Source organism: Pipra filicauda, unplaced genomic scaffold (genome assembly GCF_003945595.2).
Source record: "Pipra filicauda isolate LSUMZ 115617 unplaced genomic scaffold, ASM394559v2 scaffold49_size4853605_pilon, whole genome shotgun sequence".
Lineage (NCBI taxonomy): Eukaryota > Metazoa > Chordata > Aves > Passeriformes > Pipridae > Pipra > Pipra filicauda.
In genome coordinates this window covers 3,741,672-3,760,502 of record NW_024104642.1, presented here as the reverse complement: position 1 = coordinate 3,760,502, position 18,831 = coordinate 3,741,672, and the positions used below count along the sequence as shown (strand labels likewise).

At 41.8% G+C, this 18,831-nt stretch overlaps 1 protein-coding gene across 1 annotated transcript in view; it reads right to left on the bottom strand.

The window, feature by feature from the left end:
- Window positions 1-719: 719 nt before the first annotated feature.
- Window positions 720-18,831, bottom strand: part of LOC114000621 (glucose-fructose oxidoreductase domain-containing protein 1) — a 71,529-nt gene continuing 53,417 nt past the window's right edge. Inside the window, exon 2 of the mRNA XM_027745068.2 lies at window positions 720-6,093. Coding sequence (XP_027600869.1) covers window positions 5,174-6,093 — 920 coding nt within the window. The 3' untranslated portion in view covers window positions 720-5,173. The remainder of the gene's footprint in view (window positions 6,094-18,831) is intronic.

Here is an 18,831-nt window from a genome sequence, read left to right as displayed (position 1 = left end):
CTTCTTTTCATGAGCAAATGGAAGTGGGCAGTTAAGGGAAATTATTTTTATTGGACAGACTTCACCCAGTAGCTCAAGAGAGAGGAAATTTTAAAGCAGATAAGACTGCCAAATATTATTCAGTCATACTTCATCTCTAAAATTTACAAACTTTGCTCCCCACAAGTAACAACTTCAACAACAACAAAAAGAAACTGCTGTCCTGAATAATCCTGCCATTTCACAACTAGCTCTAGATACCCAAAGAGCACTGCAGAGGTCAAAAGTCCAGTGTTAAGTTTCATACGCACTTAAGAGTACATCACTGGGCCACTGGAACACCACACCAGTGCTCAGTATCTGCACAAAGCCAAAACTCTGCTGCGTACTTTTAAACCCTTGTAAATACAGAACTTCCTAATGTGTGATATTTTATATTGAAGGCCTTAGATAAAAGTCAAATATAAAAATTCCCAGCAACAAGAAATTCTGTCATCACTAATTTCTAAATCTCTACAAAGGCAAAATCAAGTCACTATGTTTACCTTTACCCATTAAATCAAATATGCCTTTTCTTTTTTTCCTGGTAGCTCAATGAGTCATTTTAAATTGTCTGGGTCTTTTCCACATTTGTAAGGACACGGAAACAAACAAGGCAACAGAGAAATTGAATTGTCCTTGTGCTGTGACCACACACAGCAGAAAAGCCTCCTTTTTTGAATGGCTGAACTTCCAGGACAGCTGTTCACTTTTTTTGAAAACTATGGCAAAGGAGGGAACACTAAGTACAAAGTGGGTAGTGCCTCTGACTGCCCGATGCTGGCTGGGCAGGAATTTCTCATGCTTTCAGCCAAAGCAAAGGGTGAACTCCACAGTAGCCCATCCTAAGCCTAAACTCATCTACGCATGCCCCGATTCTCTGCCACACTGGCTGGCATGGGTAAGTATCATCTCTACTTGGTATTTTCTAACTACACAGCTAAAGTACTACTAATTTAACACATGCACGATACTAGGTATAGGAAATCCCAAGCTCCTGAAGAGTTCTTATGCTTCCATGTAGGGCTTCACTGAGATCAGCACTGATGATGTGCATGTATCTAGGAGGAGTATAAGACGGATGCTGCTTCCCCACGGGCAGGGTCCCTTCTTGGGCTCCCAAACACAGAGGTGGAGCAAGGCTGCTGCTGTCACCCTCAGGAGGTACAGCCCTCACCCTCCATGTGACCAGTATATTCTCCCTGTTGGCATGAGGTACCAGCCTGCAGACACACCTTCCTGTTGCTCCCTGCTGCAGTCACCACTCTCCCCTTTGGGCACGTTTAAGGTTGTTTGGGCACATTTAAGTTGTGCCCTGCTGTCACACAGAGTAGGGTTGCTCTACCCCTGATGTGAACACCAATGTAATTCCCATGGGAAATAAGACACCATCTCTCAACTGACTGTCACAGCACTGGAACAGAGCCCTGCAGAGCCACAAAGCATTTCACCTGGGCTCACCCTTTGACTCTTTTTGTCTTTGGCAATAGACCATAATGTTCAGGATCCTATGTGCACAGGTTAAAGGCAAAGGAAAGAGCCTCTCCAACAGCAGCCCTGGTAAAGAGGAGTGAACACACCTAGTGTATAAAAAAGTTTGTTTGGGGGCTACTGTGAATTCCAGCAGTAGCCACGGTTTGGCTCTTCAGCCTGCACCAATTTAGCAGCATTCATCTCAAAACTTGTCGCGCAGCATTAAAGAACAGCTTTAGAAGTGCAATTCCAAATACATGTTTTCTGAGGTGGTACCACTTTTGAGTTCAATCCAGTACACCTCTGTATCTCCTGCCCAAATTCTTAAATCCAGCACAAACTCCAGAGGCTACTTAGGGCAAATTCAATGTGCTTTCAACTGTACCAAAAGAACAGAGGGCTGGATGCTGCCAAGAAAGATCCCAGACTTTAGAAGAATGATTTATCAGAATAACAATACACATTCAATAAATAAACCAATTTTTTCCTCCTCTAAGCCGGGTGGAAGTTTAGTATGTTTATACTTGACACTACAGCCCCTTCACTTTCTAGAGAATGGAATAACTGCTGTAAAATCCTGAATATATGCAGCTACTGCCGCCATTTCAGTTAGGTAACAACTTCACCTAAATCTAGCGTAAGATCTCTGTTGCCATCAGAAGAAGAGGTCCCACCCTGCCCCTGCTCATTCTGCCTGTCTCTCTGGGGCCAGCACTGCAGTCACACAATGAGCTGTACAGGGTTCAACCCACTTGCAAGCCAGTACTAAAACCAGCATCAGATGGCTGTGTACCCAAAGCATTAGATTTTCTTTCTGCTAAGCAGCACTAGCTGCATCACTAAGTCTGCACAGAGGTGGATGATGCCTGTCAACTAAACCTTTGGATCTGGGACAGAAAGTTTGAGCTCAGTAGTTATATCCCTATACACCGTGCCTCACCTGAGGACTGTTCATTGCAGGCGCTGCTTCCAACTGGCATCACAAAACTCAGAAAGACAGAGAAAAGAAGAAAACATAGATAGGAAAAATGGTCAACATTTGTAAACCAAAATGAAGTGCAAAGACACGAACAGCAATTCCAGAACAGTGGCTAAACCACTGAGAAGCAAGATTCACAAATGTTTTGGTCCATGTTTCGTTCCACTTTTGAATGATGTTTAACTGTACATGGTTAATTATCCACCAGACTTGCATTCATGACTTGAACTAGACCACTATGTTCAGTAAATGGCTTTAGCTTTACTTTATGAAAACTCTCGTGATCCCCTTGGGTCTAATTCCCTTTTTCAGGAAAGATATAGGTGATTTCTTGGTCAAATTCTCTCTTCTTGTTATTCTTTGTACTTTTGAGGGAAGGAACTGGATAGCATGGTATACCATGACAATTACAATGGGAAATTCCTCTTGGCACAGATAGTACCTCAGGAGTTCTCAAAGAAATCCATTTTTACGAAAAACAACCAAACTTGTCAAGAACTGCTTTCAAGAAGGAAAAATGAAAGCTTGCCTGAGGTCTTAGCAGAAACAGTCAGGCCCGGAGAGGGTTGCTGAAACCAGCAGAACAACATGGATAGAAACAATTGTCCCTTAGGGTGTGGTTTTGCAGTATTACATTATTCCTTCATCAGTCACACTGTTACACTTTGGGGACTATTTAATGAAAGGTCACACATACGCTCTTGAAAAATTAATCACACATGAATAATTTCACACTGGGAGTCACCTAAAAATTTAGAAGCCAAAAATCTATGCAAAGGAGGAGGACGGGCATTTCCAATGGACACTTCCTTCTACATTAATCTTAGGATGAACTGAGTCAGCCTTTGGAGACCTCTCTCTGTATTGACCACTGTGTCCTTGCTGATCAGGGCAAGACACATTACTTTCTGCTGGTTAAAGTCAGATGAGATAAACCACACTATTGATGTCCTCCTTTTCAAAACCACGAAGCTCTAAAACTGGGCATAGGACAGGCAAGAGCATAGAGCAATCAGAGTCATTTGTAGGAAAAACCCTAGAGAAGTCCTTAGTGCTCATAAAACCAGCAAAACTGTAAGTGGTTTTAAAAAATCTAAATTACTCTGACAGTTCTCCTTCTAACCTATAAGGGCCACACTAATGGGATGGCCTTGAGAAAGAGGGGTCATATTTTCTCTTTTCATTTACTGTTCATCCAAATGCTTTCTTCTTTCCCCTCATCAAAGTTAACAAAACAAACCCTGAAAAGGTTTTTCTCAAGTTTAATATAATTTAGTGCTATATGCTTGTGTTCTACTTTTTTACTGTCTGAAGACCTAGCACTGTAAACACATCAGCAGTGGAGCAGCTTTATGCAGAAAAACAGTATCCCTGTTTAGTGGGATAATTTATGTGCCTTTCACTATATTCATTCAAGAAGATATTCTCAAAAGAATATATTATTTCAAGACTGTAACTAAAATATTAAAAAGAACAACAGGACAAACATACCAAAAGAGTTTGTTCACCCCTGCACTGATGACAGGGAATGATTACTACAGTACCAGTAGTTGGTCACTTTAAGGAGATGAGGAGAGTGGGAGTCCTATGTCAATTTTTTTCCTTGGAAATGGACGGGAAATTTTCTCATCCCTGTTGTTTTTCAGTCACAATCAGAACTTGATGGACGTGAGAACTTCTGGGTTGAGGGATGTGAAATTACTTGGTGTGCATCTCTCAAGTGTGAGTTCACAAAGGTTTAAAAGAACACAGCTCATCTAAACATTGTATTGTTGGGTTTTGGGTTGTGTTTCTATTGTTTTCCACCTAGAACCAAAATCATGATGAATTCACTCAAAAGTCAGTCCCAGACACAGGAAACCTTCGTAAGACTAGCCTGAGTTTGGCTGTGTAATAAAACACACTATCACTACTGTGTCATGCCACTTGTCATCTGTTAAAGGTTTTCCACAACCCATTCAATCAGCAAACATGTAACACTGAAGCTTACAGGGAGCTCATAGAAGACCCTCCCTCCCTCCCCAAATACTGGGGCATATGCACTGTGGTTGAGGACTGCTTTGTTTTAAAAGCCACACATTTTCCTACTTAATTGTGCTTTAAAAAAAATCAAACCAAACAAAAACCAACTAGCTAAACCAACAGAGAGAAGCTCCTAACAGGTTGTATGAAAAGTGAGCTGCCAAGATTTTCCCTGTCACGCAACACTTTCACACCAAGTCCTGTTATTCTGTGTGTTGGTTAGAGGTGTAGTACTACAGCATGGTGGTGTCAGCTGTCATGGTAGGAACCATTCATGTCAGACACTACAGAAAATTTAACGACATGACAGTACCTTCACAGCCCTCTGGTAGGTAAGAAAAATCTAAAAGGATCTTCCCAACCTTTCACAGTAAACACAATTGGATAATCTAAAGCACCTGCAAGCAGGAGATGAGTCCATGATATATCTTTCCAATCACCCAGCTAATACTGTTATTAAAACAGTTAAGTTATATCAGCTCTTACATCTCCTATCTGTTTTGGGCATTTTGAAGGACCATATCGCTTTGGCATTTAGCTGCCAACAGATTTAATTGATCCAGACACTGTATTTCCTTCTCTTCAGCTGTTTCTAAGACACCCAAGCCCTTCACAGGGGCTGTATTACCATCTCCTTCGAGAGCTGTCTAGTTCCTATTCTTTCCTAGGAGCCAAGAGGAGCTAGCAGTACAGAGACATCCTGCTCTTCCGCATGGCTTCGCTGATTAAGTATGCTGGGCTCAGTTCTGGCTCCTCAGTCATGATTGAAATGTTCTGCCACTCCCCCAACTGGTTTGACTTTTTAATGGTGTCCACCACACACAGGGCATACAGGCAGTCGTCAAAAGTGGCAGCCATCGTAAGGGGCCTCCCGTCCCAGGTCCTCCTGTCATCCTGGTCCTCAAATGCTTGCCGGACAGCTTGGACCATCTTAATGGTGCCCCGGAGGTAGGGCGATGGGATGTCGCTGAAGGCTTTCTCTGGAAGTAAGGAGTTGCTGACTGGCGTGGAGTCCTTTAGCAGGAGCTCCCGCTGAGGAGAGCTGTTGCTCTGTCCGTAGAGGTCAGTGCCTATTACAATCAGCCGTCCTGCCGAACCCACCACAATAATGTCTTGTTTGAACTCCCCCGGGATATTGAAGTTGAGCGTCACCGTGCAGCACACGCCTCCTTCCAGGACCATCTGAAAGGTACAGAAGTCATCGCTGGTGATCTGCCGTATCCCCTTGATGTGGTCCGTCTGCTTCACGAAGGTCTTGAGCAACCCGTGCACTTTCACGGCCTTCTGGCTGGTGAGGAAGGTCAGGAGGTCGATGATGTAGGTGCCAACCGAGTGCAAGCCCCCACCTCCCATCAGGTCATCACAGCTCCAGTTGTACTTCTTGCCTAGCAGGCTTCCACTGTGAACCTGCACCTCGCACACCAGCAGCTCCCCTACGTAACCCTCCTGGATCAGCTGTTTCATCTTCACAAAAGCAGGCAGGAAGCGTAAAACGTTCCCCATGATGCTCATGAGCTTTGGGTAGTAATGAGCCGCAGTCATCATCCTAAAGGCATCCAGGGGAGTCGCCGTTCGGTCACAGATGACATTTTTTCCAATGCCTGAAAAACAGTTGGGAAAAAAAAAATCATCAACAAAAATATACTGACTGAGTAAACTGAAAGCCTCGAGGCTATTCTTAAAGACTAAGCCAAGGAGAAAGATCCTTGAAAGAAGAAAACATTTCAATATGGTGTTAAAGGCACAAAGACCCATTCTGGCGTGCTTCCAAAATGCATGTTAAGTGTTTCTTGAGCACCACAGTGAAAATGTATTCCTTTTTGTTTTCAAAATGCACTCATGTCTAAAAATAGCTCAAAGGCGAGGGCCTGGACAGATAAGAAAGTAAGGTACCTTCTGGGAGAAGGTATGAAACCAACCACCCCCCCTCAACCATCTCACAGACCTCTCTTCTGTGATAACCTGCCTGTGTGGGGGCTTCTGTCAGCTGAATCTGAGCTTCAGATTCAAATCCCTGAAACGTATGAGTGACATATTCAGTAACTTAATGTAGGTACACTGAAAAGTCTGACTTCATCTTCTCGACAGTCTCGTCCCTTCATCTCTCCCCCTCAGACTGTTTTAAGGGGCTCTGAGGAGAGAAGGAGAGGTACTGGGCTTGCTGTTGGATTTAAAAAGTAGAAATTGCTTCTCACTCATAAAATGCCACGCTATTCTGACAATGGCACTCCGTTTTTTTGAAGCAGCTCTGCTGAAATGTCAGCAGCACATCCACTGTGCCAAGGGAGAGTCACGATTGCTCTAAAACAGGTCAAATGTAGCTGTGACAATCTGTTCCCTCATGGAATTGTCCATATGGACACATTGTTTACTGAAGCCTGTATGACAGTCCTCTTTTATCTGGTCATCAAGGTGTGCAACTAAATGCAGTGCAGGCTAAATAATGCATTTATTATTGATTTCTCCTCCTCAAATAGTTTCAGTCTGTACCCATACACATATATAGTGATGGAATCTCCATTTTCCTTTTTAATTGCATACAAAGATTTTTTTACATTTAATGAGCAACATTAGGTGAATTATGGAACACCTTAGAGCACCAAATATGATTTCTGCCTTGAGGACCCTTGGCTATAGCTGGGCCTGGCACTTAAAGGAGCTGAATTTGGATTCTCCCTGATGGAGTCCAGATGAATAAATCTGGCTACTTGCTAAATCACATTGTCTTTTCATTCCTCTTCCCTTCAGATAGGTAAAATATCCCTTTTGCTTTAAAGAGCCGTTGTGGGAATAAAATTGTACATGTTTTGGTGTTGTTTGGATGAAGTCATATAAATACAGACAGATGGCATTGATCTATCTGAGCCCACTTACATGAATATTCAACAGTCTGAATGGAAGAAGAAGGGGGTCACAGTCCAAACATTCAATAACCAGCTTATCCACACTGCCTATTCCCAGTCTTTGTCTGCTGCTGTTTGAGTAGCTGAAACTGGAGGGAGAGCTGTCGTCACTGAAGTGGCAGTCACATCTAGTTAACAGACAAGAAGGGAAAACCTTTCTGCAACTCGTTCCTACTTACCTTCTACTTAACCACATAAGTAGAGACATACTCATTTTCCTCTTAAATTAGGCAAGAATCCTCTATTTAGTGGCCATGGTCTTCTCTTCTTACTTTTCTCCCTCATCTTTACAGATGGCTATTGGTGACTGAGCTGACATCTTCAACCTAATAACACTTCTCTTCCTGCTCCTGAATAATTTTCTGCTGAATCTGTTTGATACTGGAGAAAGCATTCATCCACCTGCCCTATATTCCTCTGCTAGCTCAGCTGTGCCACTTGATACAGATCACTAATATAATCATCCTTGAGTTACACAGAGTCTTTGCAGAGAGATTTTAGTCTGGCAAATTAGTTATCAAAATAAGGGAAATCATAGTGAGACAAAGCTTCCCTACAGTCAAACCTTCCCAGAATAGCCATTTTCCCCTCAGAGAACCCATACATACTACATCATTATCTGACCTGCTCACCACTGACCCACGAGCATCCTTTCTGCTCCAGTTCAGCTTGCATCATTCTGCCTCACAGATACCTGCCACATTTTATCTGAGGTCTGTCCAGGCACAGGTATGTCTGTATCTCAAGATACTCAGCTCTACACGTGCTCACTAGGAAAAGGATCTGCTTTCATGAGGAATTGCAGTCCAGGGACAATCTTTTTGCTGCGTGTTCGCTGCTGTGCATGATGGGGGTCCGTGTTGGGTGGGGAATACTTGGGATTGTCAATATCTAAGGATCGGATTATGATTATTAATATGAAAGAGAAGCCTGTGGCTTTTTACATCCCTTACATTCAAGAAAAATTGCCATTGGGATCAGTGTAACTCAGGGACACAGGTGGAGAAAAGGGAAGAGCCCTAAATATTTGTATGGGGATGGAAAAAAGCTGAAGTTTTACATTTACTCCTTCCACCATTTCAACCTTTTTGGAAAGGTTGAAACCTTCTAATTATAGCAAATCCAAAATGCAAATGTTCTGAGAGCCTTTCTGTCTCTGTGCATATGCTGATAATACGTGCTGTGCTCTCATCCCTGTCAGGGATTTAAACAGATTTTTGCTTGATGCCCAGAAAGCTTTTATATGCTATTAGAGCTCGTGCAGTTCTTTCAGCATGACACTGCTCGGCACTCGAGTCTGTGCACACTACAAATTTTTGTCTCCTCTGTAGCTGCAAATCTGCAAGCAGCCATGCTAGCTTTCTGGAAGCAGGGAGAGAACATGAAAGCTTTGCTTAATTTAATTTAGAGAAATACTCTGGTGTGTTTATGCAACCAGAATGAGAAACAGGCGGATCAAAACACCAGTTTTCTGCTCTCTTTCCTCTGCTCCCTTCTCAAAAGGAGAAGGAAAAAAGGCACCTTCCCTTTGAGCCATTCTCTAAAGCAGCGTCAGACAGAGCAGAGGGCAATGCGTGAGGAAAACCTCCCTTCCCAACACTGACAGTCTCATGAAAAGGCATGCTCTGACTGCAGGTGCTGCAGGAGTCTTCTCTGGGAACAGACCTTCTTCTCCTCTAGTCTGGGGTTATGGTCTAATCCTCTCCACTTTTCGACAAGACTCTAAGAAAGGATGAATTGTTACCACTTGTCACTCTGTCAGCGTGTTTTGTTGTTTCACACATCTCTGAAAATCACACCACAACAGACAGCAAAAACCTCATTAATTACATAAGAGCAGGGAAGTACAGTCAGCTTGCTTCAGCAAGAAAGTGCAATATATTCGTCCATGCTGATAAGCAACAGAGTTAAATACATCTCATCCCGTGAAAGAATACACACCCCTTTCCACATGCTTTCCACATGCATCAAGAAATCTGGTACACAGTGCTACAGTTCTCAGTCAGACAATTTCTGAGCACTCATTTCTTGACTTCTTAGATAAAATTAAGAAGAAAAATATTTTAAATTCATGTAATTCTTTCTGAGGGCTCTGCACAGCCTTCACCCCAGTCTCCTTGCTTGGCTGTGCTTCAGAAAGAGAGACAGCGGTGCCAACCAGGTAGTAAGTGACACGGCGTGGGATTTCTCCAACCTGGCACGGCATGGTGGGGGGGCTCACTCCTGGCCAGCCTACCAAAGCTCATAAAGTGCATCCCCCAAGCCAAACCTCAATGACTTTGGTACCAATCTGCATTTATTTTAAGAAGGTTATTTAAGAACAAGTGACTTTGTCTGAAGAAGGAGATGCCTAACCACCTCTCGAGAAGCTGTTGAGCAAATAGAAAAGAATTGTCTATGCTGTCATTGGTGCTACCATTTGAACAAAGATTCCTCTAGGAGCTTATGTTGAGAAGTCAAATTGTAACCATGATCTAATGGCTTGTCACCCACCTCACAGTAATTATTTTTGTGAGGAAGTATGTGATTTGTTTGCAAACCTCAGCCTTCATTTAAAAAATATGAAGTCCTTGTGAATTGGAGGTCAGCCCAGAAGTCAGTGGCAAGTAGATACAGTCCAGGGTAGTAGTACTTACATTTTTTTCCATATAAATGCAGGGAAATAGTAAGAAGGTACAGTAAGAATTTAAGTCTTGATTTTGAAATGCCTGGCATTTGCAGCCCTTCATTTTACAGATCACTCCAGCTCCTCAGCTACCAGCAGTCCAAGTTTCTTTGTCCCTCTATCATCCCTGTGCTGCACAGCCTAAAAATGAGCAGAACTCCTGGACTCACAGCACAGGGAAGGTAGAGCAGCTGTAACTAGCACAGGCTTCATCAATTTTGAAACATGCAATGTCAGCTTTTTTCCCCTCATCTGCTCTGATTGTTTTTCCATAAAAACCTCCAACTAATTAAGAAAACAAGTGTCCATCACTGAATGAAGTAAGACTAGTCCTCTATCTGTTCAGCTCAAGACATGAGGCCTCAGTACAGTATTTTCTCCTCCTCCTATTCACCAGAAAATCAAAAAGGGCTCTATTTGGAGTCTGGGCAGGCATATAATCGAAACCTTCACTGGCACCAGAAAGATTCATTAGTTAGCAGTCACTACGTATTGGTCTCTGTCAGGATGAGGGAGAGAAAAAGGAAAAATAAGGTTTTGGTGGACTAAGCTACATTAGTCGGCAGAAAAATAAATTTCTGAGAATAAAGAGGAACTGTCAACATTCAAGGAACAATCTGAGTTTCAGAAAACACAGGAATGGTGGAAGAGCAAGCTTATCAGGTTATTTCAAGTGAGTGATTTATAATACTTATATCTGATTATAGTACCTCTTTCAAACACATTTTTTTTAAAAAAGCTAATACAAAATTACATTTCAAATGGTGATAATTTGCATCATTAATACCGACACAATAAATAAATAAGGGCGACTTTTTCTTTTCGTATTTGACCATTGTTGCATTGCTGCCTTTGGATCCTATGTGGAATCAGAGGGGAAATCGTCCTTGGTACTCAGTCCTGTTCACAGCTTGAAAAACATATTGCAATGCTATCCTTTATTATTAGTTGCAATCAGATCACGGTTTTCATCCTAATGCAGTTTCACATGGTTTGCAAATGCAAAAAAGTATCATTTAATACATTAATGAGAAGTATCTCGTTCATATTTTTCCAGCATTATAACACTGAAAAAATAAGCAGAGATATTCAGCTACCTTTATAAATGTGCCCAAGTCAAAAAACAAAAAATAGCAAGTTTAGTTACTCTGCTGCAAATCAGTCCTTTCAGCCATACTGACAAAAGACCTTTCCCTAGGAGTATATAAAAAATAACAAATGGCCTAAATCAAAACTCATTACCTCTCATGTAAATAGTTGATATTCAGCAGTTTCTTCTTCTGCATATACGTTAACTCTGTAGTTTGGCACAGAAACCATCTCAGAAACTACATAAGGCACCAGAAGCCAGCCCATGATTCCCTGCAGTTAAACTGATGTTCGATATAAGCTGCGTATCAGTAGAACTGTGTATTTTGCACACTCCCATACTGGGCAGGGAGATCTGTTTGCAACACTAATCACATTAGCTGATGGTACTACTACAGCCCCTTTGGATTTTCAGAAAATGTTTTTCCGTTTCTATCTTGTACAAAATTTACAATTAATTCTGGTGTGTACCTGTGTGCCCATATGCAAATCCATACAGAATCATTTTCTTTCCTCAATAATAATGACCTCAGAAATCCTCACAGCTATTTGAACTACTCTCTTCTATCACTTTCTTTTGAATTTGCAGAAGATACAACATTATCTTGTTGTATCTAGCCCATAGTCCTACTTCCCTCCTGGGGCTCCCCAAGGCAACCAAGGCAGCCATAAGGGTGTTTTTGGAGCCACTCCAGATGAGCAAGCAGCAGCAGGGGTCCAGCAGAAAAAAGCAGGAAGGTAGCCGAGTAGATGAAGAAGGAGAGAGGAGAGGCAACAGAAAGGAACTGGAAAGGGCTGGTGCAAAAATGTAGAGAAGCTCCTGCCACTCCAGGAGCTGCAACAGCCCCCTAATGGTATCAGCAACATCCCCAATATTTGGAGGCCCATCCTGAAAGGCTCTCCTTCAGTTCAATTTTTTGTGAGCCCTGCTAGCATCTTTTCTGCAAAAGAAAGTAACAATGGAGGAGAAAGAAATAAATTTGAGAGAAAAGTAGCACCCTTCTGTACCCAGACACTGGTCAGGAGGGAGGGAATATTAAGAAAAAGCATCTGTGTTAAAACGTGTGTGAATTAAGCTGTTGCCCAATAGGCACATTAGGCAATACCAGGACAGGGCTATTCTATGGGGCTGATAATATTTTCTGATGCATTACATGTGGGGATGTGTGAATCACATGCTGCAGAGTGATTAAAAGCTTTTGAATCTCTCAGAATATTGTCTAAATAGATATGGATATGTGTATTTCTAGCAGGAAGAGGAGAAAACCTCATAGAAAGTTGCTCTGCTCTGGGAAATGAGAACTGAAAGACTGAGGACTGAAGCCTTGGCCATCTCATAAAAGCAATCACTCAGGTGATTTGAAAACCTTTTCAAACAGGATGAGATTTTTTTACTAGTATGCAGAGATGTCTCTGCTATTAGGAGATGCTGCTGCTGTCAGTGTTGTCATACAGTAATGATTACAGTAACAATAAAAACAATGGTTGTATTTATTGTATTCAGTGCATAATGTGTCACTCAGTTCCTTGAGTGGCACGAAAAAAACATTTATTTCAATCAATACATCTGCCAGGGAAAATTGATGGCATAACAATGTTTCTTTCAGGAAATCTTACTTAACAAAACTTTTGACAAGGAAATAAATCTGGATGATGAATGCCTAACAAGATTGGCTTTAGTCACAGCTCTAACATTGGCCAAGACAATCTCTGTTAATCACAGATATGCATAGCTGTTGCAAAAAATCAAGTTACTATAGCATAGTGAGTCATAGCTCACGATCTGATTCGTATTAACAGGCCATGTGTGTATTCCTAGTCTGCTGTAAGTGTGAAGGGAAATAACAGTGACTGAAGGAACATGTTTTCCTTTGCAACTGAAACAGACAGCAAATGCACACCGGGAGTAATACACTGCCCTGCTGACAAGCGACAGCTCATCTGGCCACAGCAAATCAATGGCTTATACAGATTTTAGAAACCCTACATCTCTTCCTCTGCATCTAAATGTTATGTAGTAAAAGACCACACGTACTCTTACATTTTACAGTCAACTGAGATGAGCTGCACTTCACAAATATTAAATGAAAAATCCTATACAGTAAACACACACATGCTCAAACTGTACACGCCACCTCCAGAGCCAGGCTCTTGGTTCACACACCTTTTTCTGGCTCTGGTGCAAAACACCAGTTTTTAGGCTGGTTTATCCTCATTGACGTAACCTTTTTTTCACACAAATCCTTTGAAAACAAAACTCTAAACATTCAAATACACTGAAAAAAAAAGCTGGTTTTGAGTGCCTCTGTCTTGGTTGCCCTGTAATCATAGGCTAAACCAAACTTCACTCAAGTGACTACCTGCATGATGAGAAGAAACCCTGCAAAGACACCTTACTGCTGGTGGCATATGAGCACCATCTCCACCGACAGTTTAGGTGTCACTTAGCTACAGAGACACGTGTGGCTCAGGCAAACAGTGCCAGAACTGCAATCAGGCTAAACAGGTAAGAAGGTTAACCAAGCTGTGAGCTCACAGCAGTGATTTCAGCTGGGTTAGCAGTTTGTAAAACCACTCAAACGGAAAAACAAGGAACCAGTTTGTCTTGGAATAAAAAAAGATGCTGGGTTCTTTGGAGATAGCTCCTGAGGTGTGGTACCTAGGCTGGGAAAATACCCCTGCTGACTCCAAAGAGATTATAATGATGCCTGCAGGAAAGTAAGTGCCACCTAAGCAGAGCCAGGAGGGTTCACCAGAATGAGAGAAGACTCTAATGATGATATCAATTTTCATTATGTATTAATATTGTTGCTAACTTCTATTTGCATGGAGGTAATTGTTAGGGTTATGGACTGGGGCCATGTCCGTGCATATGTTACAGTAGGTGTTAAGTGTTGCTGTAGCAGTATTCATGGCATCTGGAATAGATCCAGTCCTTTTTTGCTTGACATTGGACTCACAGTTGCTTCACAGAAAAGTTTTAGGTAGTCCTGCAGTGAGCAGGGAGTTGGACTCGATGATCCTTATGGGCCTCTTTCAACTTGAGATATTCAAGGATTCTCTGATATATGACCTCATTTGCAAAGACCATATGTGATGACTTGAAGGTAACTTTTCTAGTAAGTCCATATAAAATTTTGATTGCTTATTCTGTTAGTCTGGCTAGCTGGGGCCTTTGATTTGGCAGTGTAAAGTTTCTGCATCACTGAATCCATGGGCAATGTGCTTGAGAGCAAGGAAAGCAATCAAGATTTGTGTTACTCTGTATGCCAGCATTTTGCAAGGCAAAGCAAAATTCTCTAGCCCTTTCCTAACATGGGTTAGAGCTTGATGCTTGGTTTATAGCCCACCTGGCATGTCATTCTCACCTCTTCTCCATAGGCACTTACACAAATAACTGGAGGCTGAAATAAATGAAGCACTTAGTAATTTTTTAACTACTTAAAAATATTTAACTTCTGGGAAATCTAGAGAAGGTGCAAATACACCCTGACAAACCAGCTACTTGCACACCACAAGGAAATGCTTCAGAGGTCTCAGCTTGAGATTATCTGGTCAGGCATCTGAAACATGTTCAGACTTACATTCCCTGATCCCTACTTGGATGCTTTCCATGCTCTCATATGTGCTTGGGAAAAAGTAAATGGGACACACCCATTTTTCCAAATTTCTATTAAATGTTTATATCTTCAAATTCCCATCAAAACAGTATGATCACATCCCTGCTGAGTACTTCCCCATACAAGAAAAAACAATCAAAATACTAGTTCTAAGTAGACAAATAAACCGAAAAAAGAAAAACAATCTACTTAGACCTTATTCAAGCAAACATTAATTTCAAGGGGATTTTAATTGCTTTAGAACTAAATAAAAAACTCAGTGAAAATCTGTGTTTGGCCCTTTATTTGTTCCTATTACTCTCATTCCCTTTATTCAACTTCAGGAGCAAAATGCATGCCATCAGTCCAGTATATAATAATACCTTTCTTTTCCTCAGTAAAAAAATCACAGGATGATCACAGCCTAGGGTCAATCCCTATTCCCTGGAGGTATTATTATCTGTATTTAAATATGTTTCTTTTTGTGCTACCTGACAACAACTAAATGCCTAGATATAGTAGAGGCTTTGGGAGGATTAGGAAATCAGGCAGTTCAATTTTCTTTCAGCTTGCTTTTCCATCACGGACTTGTTTACACTTACTGAGCCAGAGAAATTTATGACTGATAATTAGAGTTCATTTTCTTTATGTTTCTCTTGCCTACCCTTTCTACCCCATTAAAACTAGCAAGTTGTAATCTGATAGTAAATAAAAAACTGACAAAAGATAAACATCAGACTACCGCTGGTGAGTAATTAATGCAGCCATTATTTTGGCTGATTTGTACAGGATTCATGAAGCTTTATAAACATTGAAAAATTACATCTCACCAGTCAAGTGACAGGAAATTGAAGTCTTAAAAAACCCCCCTACTGACACTACAAGTAGCAGTGTCAGATCCCTATCTATATCATCATCCCGCAGAGCAGCAAACCCTGTACTCTCCCTGCACTTTATACTTCAGGATTGTTATTATTCAGCAAACATTCAGCGATGCTATCTGTTTGCAGGAGAAGCACTGCAGTTTCTAGTACGATCCTTTATATGGGATGATTAAATGAAGCATCAGCTTCGCTACCTACTTAACCTTGCAAACACTTTTCCTAACCTTATTTCTCTGCAATATTTTCAGCTGGGGTATTTCTACTTCCTTTCCTGCCCAGTGAAGTCTGAAGGATTGTAGTGCTGAAGAAAATGTGTGTCAGCCCTGCAGTGCTGGATGAATGGAGAATGCATTTGACCTAATTTTCTGATACAAGTGGTTAAAATAAATTCTAAGATCATTACTCATATTCCCAAATACTGTACTGACTACGGACACCAAAGCACCCAACTGTACACTGGGATGCACTAACATAACTGGACTCATTTGAAGACTGCTACCACACACACACACTTCTGATTTTAGTATATAAGCACGTGGACAGACACACACATGCAAAGGAACGTGAAAGAGAGCCCCTTTCACATACACAAACACAAGTACATGGCAGATAGTGGCGAGCAGTGCCATTCCTTTCATTAAGCAGTGAGTGTACGCACACTCCAGGTGTCCCCTGCGTGCACCTGTATGTACAGGCTCACACCGTAAATCACGTCTTCTCTTTCACATATACACCTGCAAAAGTTGGAAATGTCAATTTATAATTACTAGGCATACCCTAGCAGAGCCCTTAAGGCTGCGCCTAGCAGTGGGACCAGATCTTCCAGCGTGTTGTCCAGGGATACACGAACACCAAGTTGCACAATGCATCTCGGAGAGAACATTCTCTCAGTGGTTTCATGTTCAATGTGTCATCAGGTCCTCTCTCTGATCACTGAACAGCATCAGCAGCACAGCTAGAGAGGCTGGCATGAGTGCTCTGCTCTCAGGAAAGGCTGCAGCAGAGAGGAGAAGTTGTGATGCCAAAGGTGTCACGATGAAACAGGGCAGTTGGACCAACCTTCCAACCTCACCTAAGGGGCTCAAGGATGCCTTTTCTATCTGTTCGTTTCTGTTGTGCCATTTCACCAGGATATGGGAGACTACAAAACCACATACACAACAGTGAATCTGCAGGACAGTATTCTTCCACCTGCCTAGGTCATCAAAGTTTGCCTAAGGCTATTTACAGATGAGATCATGGCTTGGATTCTTCATGGCTTCTCATTTCCTTTTCACAATCTAAGTCCTCTGCTCAGACCAGGGATAGTTTTTACTTCTTGCCAAGAACATCAAGGATCAGGACTGCAGAACACAGAGGTGAATAAAATAAGTTAGCTTGGCCCATATAAGAAAAATAAAGCCAGTTGAATTAAAACCCTATCATAATGAAATCCCTTTGTTGGGATGCTGTCAACCCAAAATATGTCCTTATAGAGGACCCCCACTTCTCCAAGTTGATGTTAGTAGCACAACATTAATCAAGCAAACTCTATCCTAGGCATAATTGGGTCTGGTTCCTTCAGTCCAGCCCCAGTCCCATTTTTAAGTTAAAGAATTTTCATAACGGAGTTTTCCAGGGAGTTGGCATCAGGTCTTATCAGGCTTCAAGTAAAATTTACCTCGGCTGTAATCCTATGAATTAAAGTAGTCACACTGGCCATTTGTCTAGCTCTTCAAGCCACACAGTCAATGGAACAAGAGTGAACAGATGACAAGCAAACTGTGGTTTAAACTAACTGTACTTTCGTTAACTTCTCATCCAACAGTACTTCATAATTCTCAGGTTCTTAGAGAAACTTCTAAATAAATTATAACCCCCCCTCAAGGCAGTAGTCTTAGAATCAGTGTACTTTCCTGGGTAGTATTTTATATTCCTGTCAGTGAGAGCTAAGTGCCGCTAAAGAGGAGCCATAAACCCATTCTGAAAAGCAGCAGCAAGCATGAATGAAGTGAATCAGCAATTCTAACTATGTGAGACGCTGACATCGCGCTTCCCTGGCTCCAACTCTTGCTCCATAAGAAAGATGGAAGTTTGATTAATTACTCCCCAGACTGCAGAGCTTACACAAGAGCCAACGACTCAGCAGCAGCCCAACCAGCTGACTCAGATGGCCATAACTCCTCAGGTGCAATCTGCCTGGATGCCAGATTGTCCTGTCTGCAGTCAATCTGCAAACTAATCCTCCCTGAAGGGTTTCTTGGAAAATGCCATTCACAATCATGCTGGCTAAGTGTGCACCGGATAAGACACAGCTACAGCACAGCAGCAGCTGAATTTGTATTTCACTATGCTTTTCCACTTGCTCTAAGGGAGACTTTTACCCACCATTGAAAATTTGCTGGAAAGCAGATCAACATTGAAACGTTTCCCCGTTCTGTTCATTAGGCTGGATATAATCAATTATGGTAGCCCAAACTGCTGTGTTCTTAATCAACCTCAAAACCTGATTTTGATGCATTTATATTGCAAACCCAGGACCCCCTTGTGCTAGATACTCCATAAGCATGCAATGAAAAATGAGCACCTACTCACAACAGGCTTTGTTTTATCACGTACATACTGGATACGTGGATGGGAAAGATGGGTTAACACAGGTAGTTCCTCTCAGTGTGCCCACCTCCTGCTGTGGGAGAAGTGAAGCCCAGGTTACCTTACCTTATGCTATTCTGAGTTCACTGCAAAGCTATGTTTGGACCTCATCCCTTTGAAGCCCCAGGAGAATCTGAAGTATTATTCCAGGGGTAGAGACTTAAAGAGTAGAGCTCTCCTGCACTTGACCTGTGCCATAGTGGGTGAAGGAAATGTAGTTTTTATCCACCTACACTCTTGCAGGTACATCTGATTCAATGAAGAATAAAATACCTGTAAAGTAGGTCAGTAATTCTTAGACAGCACTTGCACTTGTGTTTCCTTTCAGAAGCTGCATAATACAATGATCTCCAAGGAAAAGGAGGGCAAAAAGGACAAGACATTTCAAGGGAATAAGAATTGCTTTATTTCTGAACAACAGTATGCAGCTAGAAGCCCAAAGCCCTCAAACACTGCATTTTTCAGTCACAGATTTGGCTCAGGTTCCTAGGCAAAACAGCCCTAGAAAGGTTTTTTTTTTCAACTCAATAACACCATTTTCCCCAAATACACACTATTTTCTACATGT